This window comes from Microcaecilia unicolor, chromosome 8, assembly GCF_901765095.1.
Source record: "Microcaecilia unicolor chromosome 8, aMicUni1.1, whole genome shotgun sequence".
Taxonomy (NCBI): domain Eukaryota; kingdom Metazoa; phylum Chordata; class Amphibia; order Gymnophiona; family Siphonopidae; genus Microcaecilia; species Microcaecilia unicolor.
This window is the reverse complement of record NC_044038.1, coordinates 98,299,484-98,313,679: the sequence shown is the minus strand read 5'-3', so window position 1 is coordinate 98,313,679 and position 14,196 is coordinate 98,299,484. Positions and strand designations below refer to the sequence as shown.

General features: G+C 44.1%; 1 protein-coding gene across 3 annotated transcripts in view; it reads right to left on the bottom strand.

Moving 5' to 3' along the window:
- The window catches only part of LOC115476928 (IgGFc-binding protein-like), a 920,282-nt gene that overhangs the window by 828,370 nt on the left and 77,716 nt on the right, over positions 1-14,196 (bottom strand). For all 3 annotated transcript variants that reach the window (XM_030213515.1, XM_030213514.1, XM_030213517.1), the window contains 3 exons: positions 7,354-7,694; positions 1,603-2,176; positions 604-1,208 (listed from right to left, as the gene is read on the bottom strand). In XM_030213515.1, the coding sequence (XP_030069375.1) occupies positions 604-1,208; positions 1,603-2,176; positions 7,354-7,694 (1,520 nt within the window). The remainder of the gene's footprint in view (positions 1-603; positions 1,209-1,602; positions 2,177-7,353; positions 7,695-14,196) is intronic.

Here is a 14,196-nt window from a genome sequence, read left to right as displayed (position 1 = left end):
CCTAGAGGAACATCTGACATCACTCAACCAATCAGCTTGTCAGCTAAAGACTGGTTTTTTTCTTAGATGTATGGTTTAGAATCTTGGCTGTCCCTTCCCCCCATAAAAGTTACTGCAAAACTTCCTACACAGAGAATTTCAAAGTCAATTTTAACCTGACTTGTACCCAAAACAGCAAGGAACATTTTATAGTACAATCCCCACTTAACCATGGTTTATTCCTTGAAAAATAAAACCATATTTAAGAAACATCTCACACTTCACCTAACTCCATTAATAATTTCCAAACTAACTTTAAACCTTTTCCAGCCAGCAGCATCCACCAAAACCCTGGAACAGCCCCCCCAGAACCCCAGGAAAAAAACATTTAATATATGTTACCATATATTACACTAACTGGTTAAGTGCCACTGAATATTGGCGATTAGCCACAGGCAGATTTAAGCAGGCAGAAGCCTCTCCTGCAAGTTTTAAATGTTTTGAATATCGGCCGGACTGTATTTATAATTTATTTATTACTATCAGAATCTACAGCTGCTGCCAGGAAACTCCTAAACCAATAAATTTATAGTCAGTTATAAGAGTTATAGAGTATGCACTTACCAGCACTCTTCCACTGTACTTCTTCTTTATTTCAATCTTTGTATTATAAGCTTTGATATAGACATTTTTGGTATAAGATACAACATTGCTGCCCCTGTGCTCATTTTCAACTAGGACTTGAAAATCCACCAGATCTGATCTCTTGGAGCATAGTCCAGAAAATTGGTATACACAAGTGCCTTGGAAGTTAAATCTATGACCATCAAAGCTCTTATAGTGGGGGTCTCCTACAGCTGAGCAGACACCATAACTGGTTGGGTAGCAGCCTCTGATGCCATTGACAATACCACACTGCTCTGTAGTCTTACATTTGCTGACCCAGCACTCAACTTCATTGGTGGCAGGATTGCAAAAGCATCGCTTCTCACAACTGCCATCAACCCAAAATGTTGCATTCTGTGCATAGGGGCGTCCTTCAAAGATGCATCCACAGTCATTCTTCGAGATACATTGACCATGGCTTAGCACGAAGTCTTCTGCACACTCACAAGTTTCCACACAAGGATCTGTACATTTGGTAGGAGCCAATGGATCCTCACACGTGGCTGGACAGGCACTGCCACATAATTTGTACTGGCTGTTGGTGGTGGTGGTGCAGTCAACAGCTGGAAGATGGAAGACATCATGGTGAAAAAAAAGATGACCGTCACTACAAGGTATCTATTTCTGGTTTAATATGCTCAGTGCTTTACATAATCTGTGCATTGTATCAGCCCAACGACACTCTAAACAGTTTCCATTCTGTGCCTGCAACAGCAGGGCCAGCAGAGCAGTCAGCATATATCCCTGATGCATTAACAGACAGGGATATCACTGCTGTGCTGCTACAGAACAAAATGGATGCTTTCCAAGAAACTCAGTATTTACTTGATCTAAATTGTATTTTCTGATCAAATGGCATTTTCAACTCAATGGACAATTTACCAGCTTGTCTTTTGAGTATGAAGATTCTCAAGCAAAGCAATTGTAACAGAATGCAGCACAGAAAAGTTGACTTACGACATCCTGCTGCCTGTCTCCATTCTGAAATTGTAACTCCATGTCTCTGGCAGCTGTCTGCATATGCCTTCAGGGCTTGGCACAATATTATCTTTAATCCATCGTTCATGCAGACATCATAAGCACAACTTTCAAGATGTATTTTAGGGTCAACCTTAGCATGACATTGGATGAAGGGTCCACCGGTTGTCTTAGAAATCAAGCCACAGTAGTCTTCAGATTCATATTTCTTGAGCTGACCTGAGGGGCAGGACTTGCATACACCATTGCAATCATGCCAGCAGAATTTGTCACCATCTTCCACCTTCCAGCTCTTTCCAAATTCAGTAGGGTCAGAAGTCAAGTTTCCAGAAGGAGTCTTGAAATCATCAGTGGGGTCATTGTTGTAATTACCACACATACCACAAAGCTTTTCAGAGTATCTGCTGTCTAACTGCACCAGCAGATAGCTAATAAAGTCATAGTAAACTCTCAGATTGTAATTAGTGGTAATAACAACAAACCCTCCGCTATAGTACACCTTCACTCTCCCGCTGCTCAAGCTGATTGGCAATGATGATCTTGTACCATTTACCTAAAGAAGAAAAGATAAGACACTAATGAGACTCCCAGCTAGTCTATATACATCATTACAAATGGGTGAACCAAATGATTCTTTAACAGCCATGAACTACCATTATACTCTGACCAAGTCCACAGCTTTACAGAGCTTTAAAAAGTAGGTGGTTTAAGAATGGAGTAAAAAGGCTGAATTTTTCTCTTGTCTGTTTTTATTTTTGCAAAAATGTTTCCATGAACTTTCATTGTATAAAAATTGATGGCTGTAGATATTTTCTGTAATTATTTTGCAAATGACAAAGTCCTTTTACTAAATTGCAGTAAGGTTTTGCACTTACTGTACATTAGTTGCAAAAACTATCACATGGTAAGTGCAAAGACTGTGCAGTAAATGCAGAGAGTGTGTTGAGCATCTGTCCTACCTTTACTACACAGACGCAGCTCCTTATTACCTGTGGCTGCGTTATATGCCACTGCAGGCATCAGAGTGTTGGGCCATGTATAAATAAATAAAAATATAAAAGCAGTGCTTGGCAGTGCACCCTCCCCCCCCCCCCCCCCCCCCCACAAGTTCAATTTCCTCTGCCTGACAATCTCATCTCCCAATGATAGATTCTTTCCCGACACTCTCCACAGGTGTCTGATCCCCTATTGGCACTCTCCTCAATATCCAATCTCCTCCTGGGTCATATACCCCCACCATTAAATGCACCATGAGGACATCTGATGTTGGGAGTATGTACCAAGAGGGAATTGGATGTTATGGAGAGTTCAGGGAGGAAATCAGATATCTAAAAGAGTGTCGGGAGGGGGGAGCGCTGCTGCACCTGCATTGAAAAGTAACCATGCTACCAGACTGCTAATAGTGTGGCTGCATATATAGCCTCCTCTTGAGAGGATGGTAAATGCAGCTGTCAGCAATGGCCATGCTTCTGCTCCACTCCTGTCATGCCCACTCACTGTGTTAAGCACCTAGAGCAGGATTTTTCCTCACTGGCTGTTTTTAACATATGGTAGGCATTAATTCGGGGCCACACTAATATCTATTATATGATAAAACCTGCACTATCTGCTTAACACTTACCCCCCCCCCTTTTTTTTTACAAAGCCACATGGCAATGCCAATACAGCCCATGTGTCAGCATTACCACACCGGCAGCTGCTAGTGTGGCTTTTTAAAAGGGGGGTTAGTTAAAAGACCCAAAGAGTCAAGATGTCATCATTTTTAAGTTCACTGAGGATATATTTACCTGCCTAATTCTGACCACTTTTTTTTTTTTTTACTATAATCAGGAAATTTTTCTAAACCAGCAAGGGCAGTGTTTTCACTGATCTTCATTGAATACAGACTAGCAATTAGGCAATAGTAGATATTTGTGGCCAATTATTAATTATGCAGCAAGGTAATCTGCATTCCTATTTTGTTGTATTAGAGGAGAAATTAGGTCCTACCTGCTAATTTGCTTTCCTTTGGTCCCTCCAGACTGGCCCAAACCGATGGATTATGCACTCCTGCTGGTAGAAGTACATAACACATCAGTCTGGGCTGGGCTGGATGGACAATGTTAATTTTTTTACCAGTTTGTTTCAGTTCAAGCTTCTCCTACTAACCTACAAATGCACTCAATCTGCAGCCCCTCATTACCTCTCTACCCTCATCTCCCCTTACGCTCCTACCCGTAACCTCCGCTCACAGGAGAAATCCCTCCTCTCAGTACCCTTCTCCAGGCTCTGCCCTTTCTGCCTCGCCTCACCCTATGCTTGGAATAAACTCCCTGAGCCCATACGCCAAGCCCCCTCACTGCCCACCTTCAAATCCTTGCTCAAAGCCCACCTCTTCAATGTCACTTTCAGCACCTAACCATTGTACCTCTATCCAGGAAATCTAGACTGCCCCCAATTTGATTGACTGCACTTTTTGTCCTTTAGATTGTAAGCTCCTTTGAGCAGGGACTGTCCTTCTTTGTTAAATTGTACAGCACTGCGTAACCCTGGTAGCGCTTTAGAAATGTTAAATAGTAGTAGTAGAAGTAGTATAATTTTTAAGATTATATCCTATGCTTAGTTGTTTTTCTTCTCCATGAATTCATTTCAGTACAAGTGTAACAACAGTGAGCTACAGCTAATACCAACAGTATATTTCCAGCCGTCACTTTAATTGGATGCAACACTGATGGCATTCTTGTTAAATAAAAAAAAAAAAAAAAAAAGGCACACAACTGCTTACAAAACAGTAGATGAAAAACAACAAAGCAGTGGAATCAAATGTATTTATTGGAACAATAAATACATTTGATTCCACTGCTTTGTTGTTTTTCATCTATCATTCTTGTTAAATAGCCAGCACCATTTTGTAATAAGTGTTTGTCAGCAGCCAGAAAGAATGTTATGCTATGTTAATTTTGTGAGTTACTATTGTGTTTTATTTTTAGCTTGCAATACAAGTAGGCATTTTTGAGCGGAGCAGTAAGCTGTCATTGTGGCGAATGTTTAAAAATGATGTTAAACAAATTACCTTTTTGATTGAAATTAAGATAGATGGAGTTCATATAACAATTAAAATTATATTGTTATGTGTGTGCAAGCCTTAAAATTATGCTACTAGTATATTTTCTGAATGTTGGTGATTGTGCTATTTTATTCACAAGGTTATGCTGGAAGAGTGGATAATAATATTGTAAATAATGTCTGTATGAGTTATGAGGCTTTTTGCAGTCATCATTGCAACATCATTATTTAGAAATACAACCCCTAATGAAGCCATTATAGTGAAACGGCTGGGCCACCATCAGGTGAAAGTTAAAATAGCCAATATGGTAAAATGGAGGCAGACAAGACATTTTTTTAGGCATGTTAGTGATAGGTGGAAGTGCAAAAGTAGCATTGTGAGACTTGAAGGTGAAGGGAGGAATATGGAGAAGCTGATAAAGATAGGGTAGAATTGCTTAACAAATATTTCTGTTCTGTGTTCACAGCTGAAGGCCCCTTGAGCAGCACAAACACAAATAGGAATGGACAGGTGATAGTCCCTGAATGATTTTCAGAGGGCTGTGTTCGGGAGTTGCTGGCTAAACTACAGGTGGACAAAGCAATGTGGCCAGATGGCATACATCTGATCTGAGGGTACTGAAGGAACTTAGGGAAGTTCTAACAGCTCTGCTGGCTGACCATTTCAATGCTTCGCTAGAGTTGGGAGTAGTACTGAAGGACAGGAGAAGAGCAGATGTGGTCCTTCTCCACAAAAGCGGAAGGAAGAGGTTGGGAACTGCTGGCTGGTAAGTCTGACTTCTGTGGTAAGTAAATTAGGAAGATCATCAGAATGCTGTAATGTTGATGCTGACATTTCAAACATATTTGTGGACAGTGTTTTAATTTTTTTTACCAGTTTGTTTCAGTATAATTTTTAAGATTATTCCCTATGCTTAGTTTTTTTTTCTTCTCTGTGAATTCATTTCAGCACATTTGTAACAACAGTGAGCTACAGCTAATACCAACAGTATATTTTCAGCCATCACTCTAACTCAGGCTTAACAATCACTCTTCAAGGACTACAGCTGGCCCAACAGGGCCGTCAGTGGTATTCCTGCCTCGAGTGCGTGCCATTTCCAGGGCATAAAGAATCCCCCCCGAAATGGCTTGCGTAGTAGTAACCTGGTGGTAATCGGATATCGACACGTGCTGCCCGGTTACTGCTGGGATAGCGCAGGAGCCCTTATCGCCACCTCAATGGATGGCAGTAAGGGCTCCCCACTGCATTGCCATGCGGTAAGAATTCTCTCACCATGTAGCCATTTGGGGGGGGGGGGGCTTTTACCGTCTGCAGAAAAACGACCCCCACCGCTACCACTGGGCCTTTTTTCCTGAAGCTTAGTAAAAGGACCCCTGTATATCAATGGGTGTTGGATTTTGCAAGCAATTCTTTTTATTTCAGGAGCAAATTAGTTTGCATGCTGTGTTATCTTCTATAGATGAAACAGAATATTAACAGTGGCGTACCAAGGGGGGGCGGTGGGTGCGGTCTGCCCCGGGTGCACACCGCTGGGGGGTGCCGTGCACCTGTCCGCTACATTCATTCTGTGCTCCCTCTGCCCCGGAACAGGTTACTTCCTGTTCCGGGGCAGAGGGAGCATGGAAACGAACGAAGCGGACAGGCGCACGGCACCCCCCCCCCCCCCCCCAGCGGCGTGCACCCGGGGGGGGTTCTTTCGCCTGGGGGGGGGGGCCCACTGCACCCGGGGGGGGGGGGGAACTGCAGGCGATCCACCCCGGGTGTCAGCTCCCCTAGGAACGCCACTGAATATTAAACCAAAGTCTTTAGTACAATTCTTTCCATGACCAATGTGACCACGATAATTCTGCACCCAAGAGCAAGAAATAAACTAATGGTGCTTCTTCTGAGGCTAAGGGTTCACAAATATCCTCTGTTTCTGGGGAAGGGATTCATTACATTTAAAAAACAAACAAAACAAAACAGAACAACAGATTAATGCTGGATCAATTTGCCCTTGGTTCCAACTCTAGTTCAAAAGTAAACCAGTCCTGTTTTTGGAGCTAAAAATGATTGATGGGTATGATGATGTTGACTTCGGGACAGCAGATGATTGACTGATTTGGAGCCAGGAAAGAGAGAGAGAGAGAGAGAGAGTCATGAATTAGAAAAAGGTTAGAAGGTTAGGCTTGATGAACTGATGAACCTCTGGGCTTCTTGGAATCTAATCAACCATATAACAATATAATATATACAGTTAATGACACAACTTTATCTCAGTGTGGTATAATTGTAAATTCTATTCTGTTTTGTGAAAACACCCAATCAAACAAGAAGGTGGGTGCTAACCTATCAAAACGGAAGCAACAGATAGCACCAGGAAACCAAGAAACAAAGTAGTTCAAAAAGCAGTTCCAAAGCTAATTAACAAAATTATGCCCATATTTTTATTAATAAACTTTGGAATTCCTTTTTGGACTACTTTGTTTCTTGGTGCTATCTGTTGCTTCCAATTTTATTTTGTTTGCAAATGTGATAGAATTAACTGGGGAAATAATGCTGTTGGCTGAAATGTGGCAAAGACCAGTACAGAGGCCACAACCACCAGTTCTGTTAGTAGCTCCTAGGCCACACCATGCCTATGAATAAGTAGCAGATAAACAAGAGAATGGGATAGGGTATTAAGATATGTGCTGATCACTTACTCTTACGAAGCCATTTTCAAATGCCAGTGCAGTAATCTCATGCTCATAAACCTTTGTTTTTACGAGGCCCACATAAGAAACATGGGTGTAGCCACCTCGATTTTCATTCTTCGCTTCAACACTGAAGAAAGGAAGCCAACCATTGACATCACAGCTCTTGGCAATGGTGTAAGTGCATGTTCCCTGTAAATCATATGTGTGTCCATCAAATGTTTTGTAGTGGGGGTCTCCCCAGGCCCAACAAGTGACTTCTGAAGCAGGGACACATTGTGGCTTGCCATTGATCATTGTACAGATGTAATATTTTGCACACACAACGTTGGCACATGTTATTTCTTCATCTTTAGCAAAATAAAACAAAAACAAAGTTGAAACATTTGATCACTGCTAATTTAAATTCACTATACAAATGTATTAAAATAAAAAAATGCTGGGCCCAATATTTAAAAAAAATGAGGCTTCTAAATGTATGCCCTATTTTCAGCCAAACTTAGCAGCCTAAGGGGTATGTCTACTAAAGGGCTTAAAGCCCTGAGTGCTAGACTGCATGAAAATGCTTACTGCAAAGTGCGTTAAAGCATTTTGTGGTAAGTAACCTGTTTGCCTTTGCTAAGTGCGCAGTATTTATGTTTTTGTTTTTATTTTCTGGAGGGGGCATCAGGGGCAGAAAATGGGCATGGACACACTATTCAACTAACGCATTCTGATTACCACATGCTAACTAGTTAACGTATTCATCACCCAGGAGCCCTTAGTATCTCCTAAATAGGAGGCAATAAGTGATTGTGCACACTAATTCAAACATTAGCGCACGACTTGAAAAATAAATACTGGAAACTGTAGCATGTGCTAAGCCCTTTTACTAACATACTGTAGTAAACAAGCTCCTTTGTTTTCAGCTGAAAAGTAAATTTAACTTACGAGCTTAAATGTTATGCATAAAAATTTAGAACTGCTATTCATTTGCCTAGATTGATGAGCCTAATTTAAGGGGGCAATTCTACAACAGGGTGTCTCCATTTAGGTCCCCCATGGACGTGTGGTGACAGCCTATTCTATAAAGGCACCTGGGCGCCCAGGTTCTCTTATAGAATATTAGTGTAACCCAGTATCGGCATGTCTAACATATGCCCACAGCAACATCAGCTATAGATCTGGCATAACTGTGGGCTACCCTTCCTTGCATACGTTTGCGGAGCACCACTGCATCCAGTTGCCATGGCAGCCGATTCCAGATTCACTGTAGTCCCAGACAACAAACCGAAGAAGCGGCCGCGCTCTCTCCTCTGACGCAACTTCCTGTTTCCAGTAAGGGAAGGCCACAGGCGGGATGTGCGGAGGGACTGTCTGGGAGAGAGATTATTGCATTTATCATAGCGGGGGACGGACGGGACACTGGAGAACGAAAGCCATGGTATTGATAGTGGGCGTGAGCAACTTCAGGTATGAGTTTGACTGGGGGGGAGGTGCCGTATCGCGGAAGATAGAGATGGCAGCTCACGGGGAGGGGAGGCCGGTCTCCGAATGCTTGTGACTGGGATTATCAACGCAGAACTTGCCAAGGATCAGGAGGCTGGGATAGACCACTACCTCACATACCAGCTTATAATTGAAAAAGAAAAACGCCTATATTGCGACCCAAATCGGGAGATAGACGTTTATCTCACAAAAACGAATAAAGCGGTATAATCGAAAGCCGAATTTGGACGTTTTCAACTGCACTCCGTCGCGGATGCGGACAAAGTTGATGGGGGCATGTCGAAGGCGTGGTGAAGGCGGAACTGGGGCGTGGTTATCGGGCGATCAGAGATAGGCGCCTTTCGCCGATAATGGAAAATAAATATGCGTTTTTAGCAAGAATTTAGGGCACTTTTCCTGGACCCTGTTTTTCCACGAATAGGGCCCCAAAAAGTGCCCTAAATGACCAGATGACCACTGGAGGGAGTCGGGGATGACCTCCCCTGACTCCCCCAGTGGTCACAAACCCCCTCCCACCACAAAATATGCCGTTTCACAACTTTTTATTTTTACCCTCAAATGTCATACCCACCTCCCTGGCAGCAGTATGCAGGTCCCTGGAGCAGTTATTAGGGGGTGCAGTGGACTTCAGGCAGGTGGAACCAGGCCCATCCCCCCCCCCCCCCACCTGTTACACTTGTGCTGGTAAATGGGAGCCCTCCAAACCGCCCCCCAAACCCACTGTACCCACATGTAGGTGCCCCCCTTCACCCCTTAGGGCTATAGTAATGGTGTAGACTTGTGGGCAGTGGGTTTGAGGGGGATTTGGGGGGCTCAACACACAAGGGAAGGGTGCTATGCACCTGGGAGCTCTTTTGCCTTTTTTTTTGTTTTTGTAAAAGTGCCCCCTAGGGTGCCCGGTTGGTGTCCTGGCATGTGAGGGGGACCAGTGCACTACAACTCCTGGCCCCTTCCACGAACAAATGCCTTGGATTTATTCGTTTTTGAGCTGGGCGCTTTCATTTTCCATTATCGCTGAAAAACAAAAACGCCCAGCTCACGAATTGTCGAATAAAACATGGACGTCTATTTTTTTTCGAAAATACGGTTCGGTCCGCCCCTTCACGGACCCGTTCTCGGAGATAAACGCCCATGGAGATAGACGTTTTCGTTCAATTATGCCCCTCATAGTGTAGCAGAAATAGACCAAGGCAGTGGTGTGAGCAGCTGGTGGTTAAAAAAAAAAAAAAAGGCGTCAGGCATTGTTGCACTGTGCTAACTCAGGAACTACAACATGCAAGTCCCAGGAACATACTTGGTAACTTTTCAGTTGTGGTCATCCGAGATTTATTGTAGAGGGGTGGCCCACTAATTTGTGTGCGATATGACCAAAAGACCATGCGGATGTAAAGCATAAAATACATTATAGACAATGTCCCTGTGTCATTCTCTAGTATGGAACTGTTTGGATGTCTTCTTGCACAGTATCTTTAGTAGGCTAATGTTACATTGTTGTTAACAGCACTTAAGCAATAATGAGCAGTAATTGGCAATAAATTAGAATTTACACGCATAACTCAATAAGCGTATTCCGTAATGAACTGCGCCTAAATTGTAAAGCACTTGTCATTCACCTTTTATGGTAATGAGCTGAAAAAGGGGGCAGGGTGGGAGAAGAGAGAAAGGAGATGCCACACGGGGGGGGGGGGGGGCGCCAACTGACAGTCTGCAGGGGGGCGCCAGAGACCCTAGGCATGGCCCTGTGTGTGTGTTCGTGTGTGTGTGTGTGAGTTTGGGGTGGGGGAGGGGTGTTAACTGGGATCCTGTATCAGTGAGTGTGTGTCACATAGAGAGTGAGATAGGGTTGCTGCTGTTTTACTGGTTGGGGGTGGCAGGGGGGTTCGAGGTTGTTTAGTGTTGCAGGGTTGGTAGGATTTAGCCTTCAAAACAATCAAACTATTAAATGTATGCTGGCCTGATCATTTAGAGCAGCAATGTTTTAAAAAAAATAAAAACACTCTCTAGCAGCTTCAGAGAGGGTAAAAGCCTTTTTTTCCTTTTGGTTTGCAGACAACCAAGAGAAAAGTGACTGAACTTAGGATCTGTTGAGCCGTTTCATAATTAATAAGATTATCAATAGAAATCAAACAAAATAAAACATGGAAAAGAAATAAGATGATACCTTTTTTATTGGACATAACTTAATACATTTCTTGATTAGCTTTCGAAGGTTGCCCTTCTTCGTTAGATCGGGAATAAGCAAATGTGTTAGTTGATAGTATATATAAGTGAAGCTTCAAAGCATTTCAATTACAGTCTAGCAAGGTGGGGGTGGGTAGGAGGTAAGACAACGCAGTAGAGAGGGTTAGGAGCAGTGGTGTAGCACGATGACATACCCCCCCCCTCGGCGCATCGACACCCCCCCCCCCACGACCCAGTGCCCACCCTCTTCCGTCCAACCAGCTCCCTACCTTTAAAAAAATATCGGAATCCGAAGCGAGGTGCAGCGCCTTGCGCCTGCACGTAAAAGAAATGTGCAGCATCTCATCGGGCCTTCCCTCGCTCTGTCTGTCCCGCCCTTGCGGAAATAGGAAGTTGCGTCAGCGGAGGGCGGGACAAAGCGAGAGAAGGCCTGATGAGACGCTGCACATTTCTTTTACGTGCAGGCGCGAGGCGCTGCGCCTCGCTTCGGATTCCGATATTTTTTTAAAGGTAGGGGGAGCTGGTTGGATGGAGGAGGGTGGGCACTGGGTGGGGTGTCGATGCGCCGAGGGGGGGGGCTGGCAGGGAGCACCCCCGAGCTGACACCCGGGGCGGACCGCGCCTCCCGCCCCCCCCCCCCACTACGCCACTGGCTAGGAGACAAGTCCTATTGATTTAGCAGCGGAGGCTGCTGTAACCTTTTCTATTTATAGCATCCCCACCGTCTTGATAAAGACTGGAAATCCTATAAATAGAAAGCACAGATGAGAGAAGTAACAGATCAGGACTTTAAGGAGCAGGAGCTTTGTGCTGGGAAGAGGGCAGGAAGGAGAGAAAAGGAGAAATGGGGGGAGGGGGAGAGCTGTTTCAGTGTGTTTACATCATAAAACACAGTGGGTTGCAGGAAAATCTACATTTCCCAAATGGATTGAATCCCAGCAACAAATGCCTCTGGGAGCAGGAGGGAGCAGGAGTTAGACATTGTCAGCACTGGAAGGGTCTGGCTGTTTAAGTGACAAAGACACATACAAAGGAGAGAGGCAGAGCGGCTGGGCCGACTGTTTGCGTGGGCAGAGTTGAATCGCCATGGGAGGGAGTTGATTAAAGCGGTGTGGATGTTTGCTTGCTTATTAAACTGTAAACGTTTTAATGAATAAACATTACCCTGCTTCTCTGATTCTGTGCACTCCGTGCTGTGTGGTAACCTGGGCTGCTGCGAAGGCCAATGACCTAAGAAACAGCAGGGTTTCTTTTCGATCAGCCAGGCTCCAGGCTCTTTGGGTCTGTAGCTTCTCTGTCCGGGGTGTTTCGTAGGCAGGGGGACATCTCGTTTCCTGAAATGTGCTCCTCCCTCCTTGTGATGACGTTCTGAGGGGAGGGCGGGGCACAGGACGCCTCACACTTCCGTTTTTGAGCTATGGGCAAAATGGATATCTCTGGAGCCTCACACTTACGGTTTGGAGCGGTTTGGAGGCTTCATTTAGAACGTTGGGGTCGCAAATTATGTCCGGAAGGGGCATGGCTGAGGGCGGGTCTATGAGTGACAGTGAGTGGTGCATGAGTGAGAGTGAGTGAGCTGAGAGACTAGCCTTCAGTGTTTCCCTCCCACAGAGTGAGCTTCAGAATGTTTCCAGGTGAGAATTATTTATATAGATGGTTAATATACTGAAGACCCGATGCACAAAGCTTACGGTGCTTGCAATGTTTGCTTTAGACCAGTTGGAGCTGGTCTAAAGCAAACGTTATTTAGCATCTAATGCACAAATGGGGTTCTGTTTGCCATAGCTTATAGCAATAATCCAATGCAAATGTATTACAATAAGCTCATTAGTATTAAAATGCACATTCCACATGATGCACAGAAAGGAGCGCCTAATTTTAACATGCAAAATTTTCCAGTAGGTCTAGAGCTGCTATTGTGTGAGGGCAACTTCTGAGAGGAGCACTCTGCTTGCATTTTTTAATAGCAAAACTTGTCTGACAGCAGAGAAGAGCTTAGAGGCACAGAGAAAAAGTAGACAGCCAATTGGCAGGGGAAAGCCCCTATGATATCAGCTGGGGGGGCCTTCAGCAAGGAGGAGACTTTTTTCAACAGCAAATCAGCATGGGAGAGAGAAGAACAGCTTAGGGGCCAGAAACAAGCAGACAGTCAATTGGCTATGATGTCAACAGGTGGGGTGGAGAAACAAACAGACAGCCAATCAGCTGGGGGAAAGCCCCTATGATGTCAGCTGGAGGGGCAGAGAAACAAGTAGACAGTCAACAGCTGGTAGAAAATCCCTATGATGCAGTGGCGTACCTAGGGTAGTTGACACCCGGGGCCGGTCATTTTTTAACACCCCCCCCCCCCAAAAATCCAGTATGTTGTAGGAGGTGGAAGGCCTCCAAATATTTAATATACAGAATTAATTTTCTCATATTGGACAGAGAGGAATGAAGGCTTCTCTCCTTCCAAATCATGAGAAACAGAGCTTGCAGGAATAGCAATTACACTTTACCTCCCCCCTCTTGCCAAGCCAGGTGAATTGTAAAGCTGAATTGCCCCAATCTCACCCATTAAGTGTGACTGGTCTCAGGGAAATTCAGGTGACAGAATTCTTTTCCCATGCCCCTTGGAAGTAAGGCTTCTTCAATCCAGGAGAGAATTACCTTCTTTTCAACTATGTGGAGACATAGCAGGTAACACCTTGCAGAAGAGATCAAACACTGTCTCTCTCTGAGAAACAAACACTGTGGAACCAAGTGGTAGTGGTTTTATGACAGGGAGCAACATGACATAAATTGACAAGAGAAACCTAACACCTCTATAGCGACTGGAAGCAATAAACTTTTGTCTCCTCTTTTAGAATAGGGAAGATATAAATTAAAGGTTTGAGAAATGTCTGTCCAAAACATTTGGACAACAGACCAAATGCATCTTCAAAAGGAAATATAAACAGATGCTGTGTATTTTATTGACAGGAGATCCTGACTGACTGTAAGGTGCTAACTAAGGGGTGTGACAACCCCTCCCCCTTGTGCTCCCTTTTTGTCTTGTAAGGGAAAGAAAGTTCTATATATTATGTCTTTGCCAGATAAGAAGTTGGTCAGTGTCTAGTGCACTCTGCCCATGCCAGGGGATGGAGAGCCGGACCTGATCATTTCCATTGTCCTTTCATGTTTTTTCTCCTCTTTTCTATACTA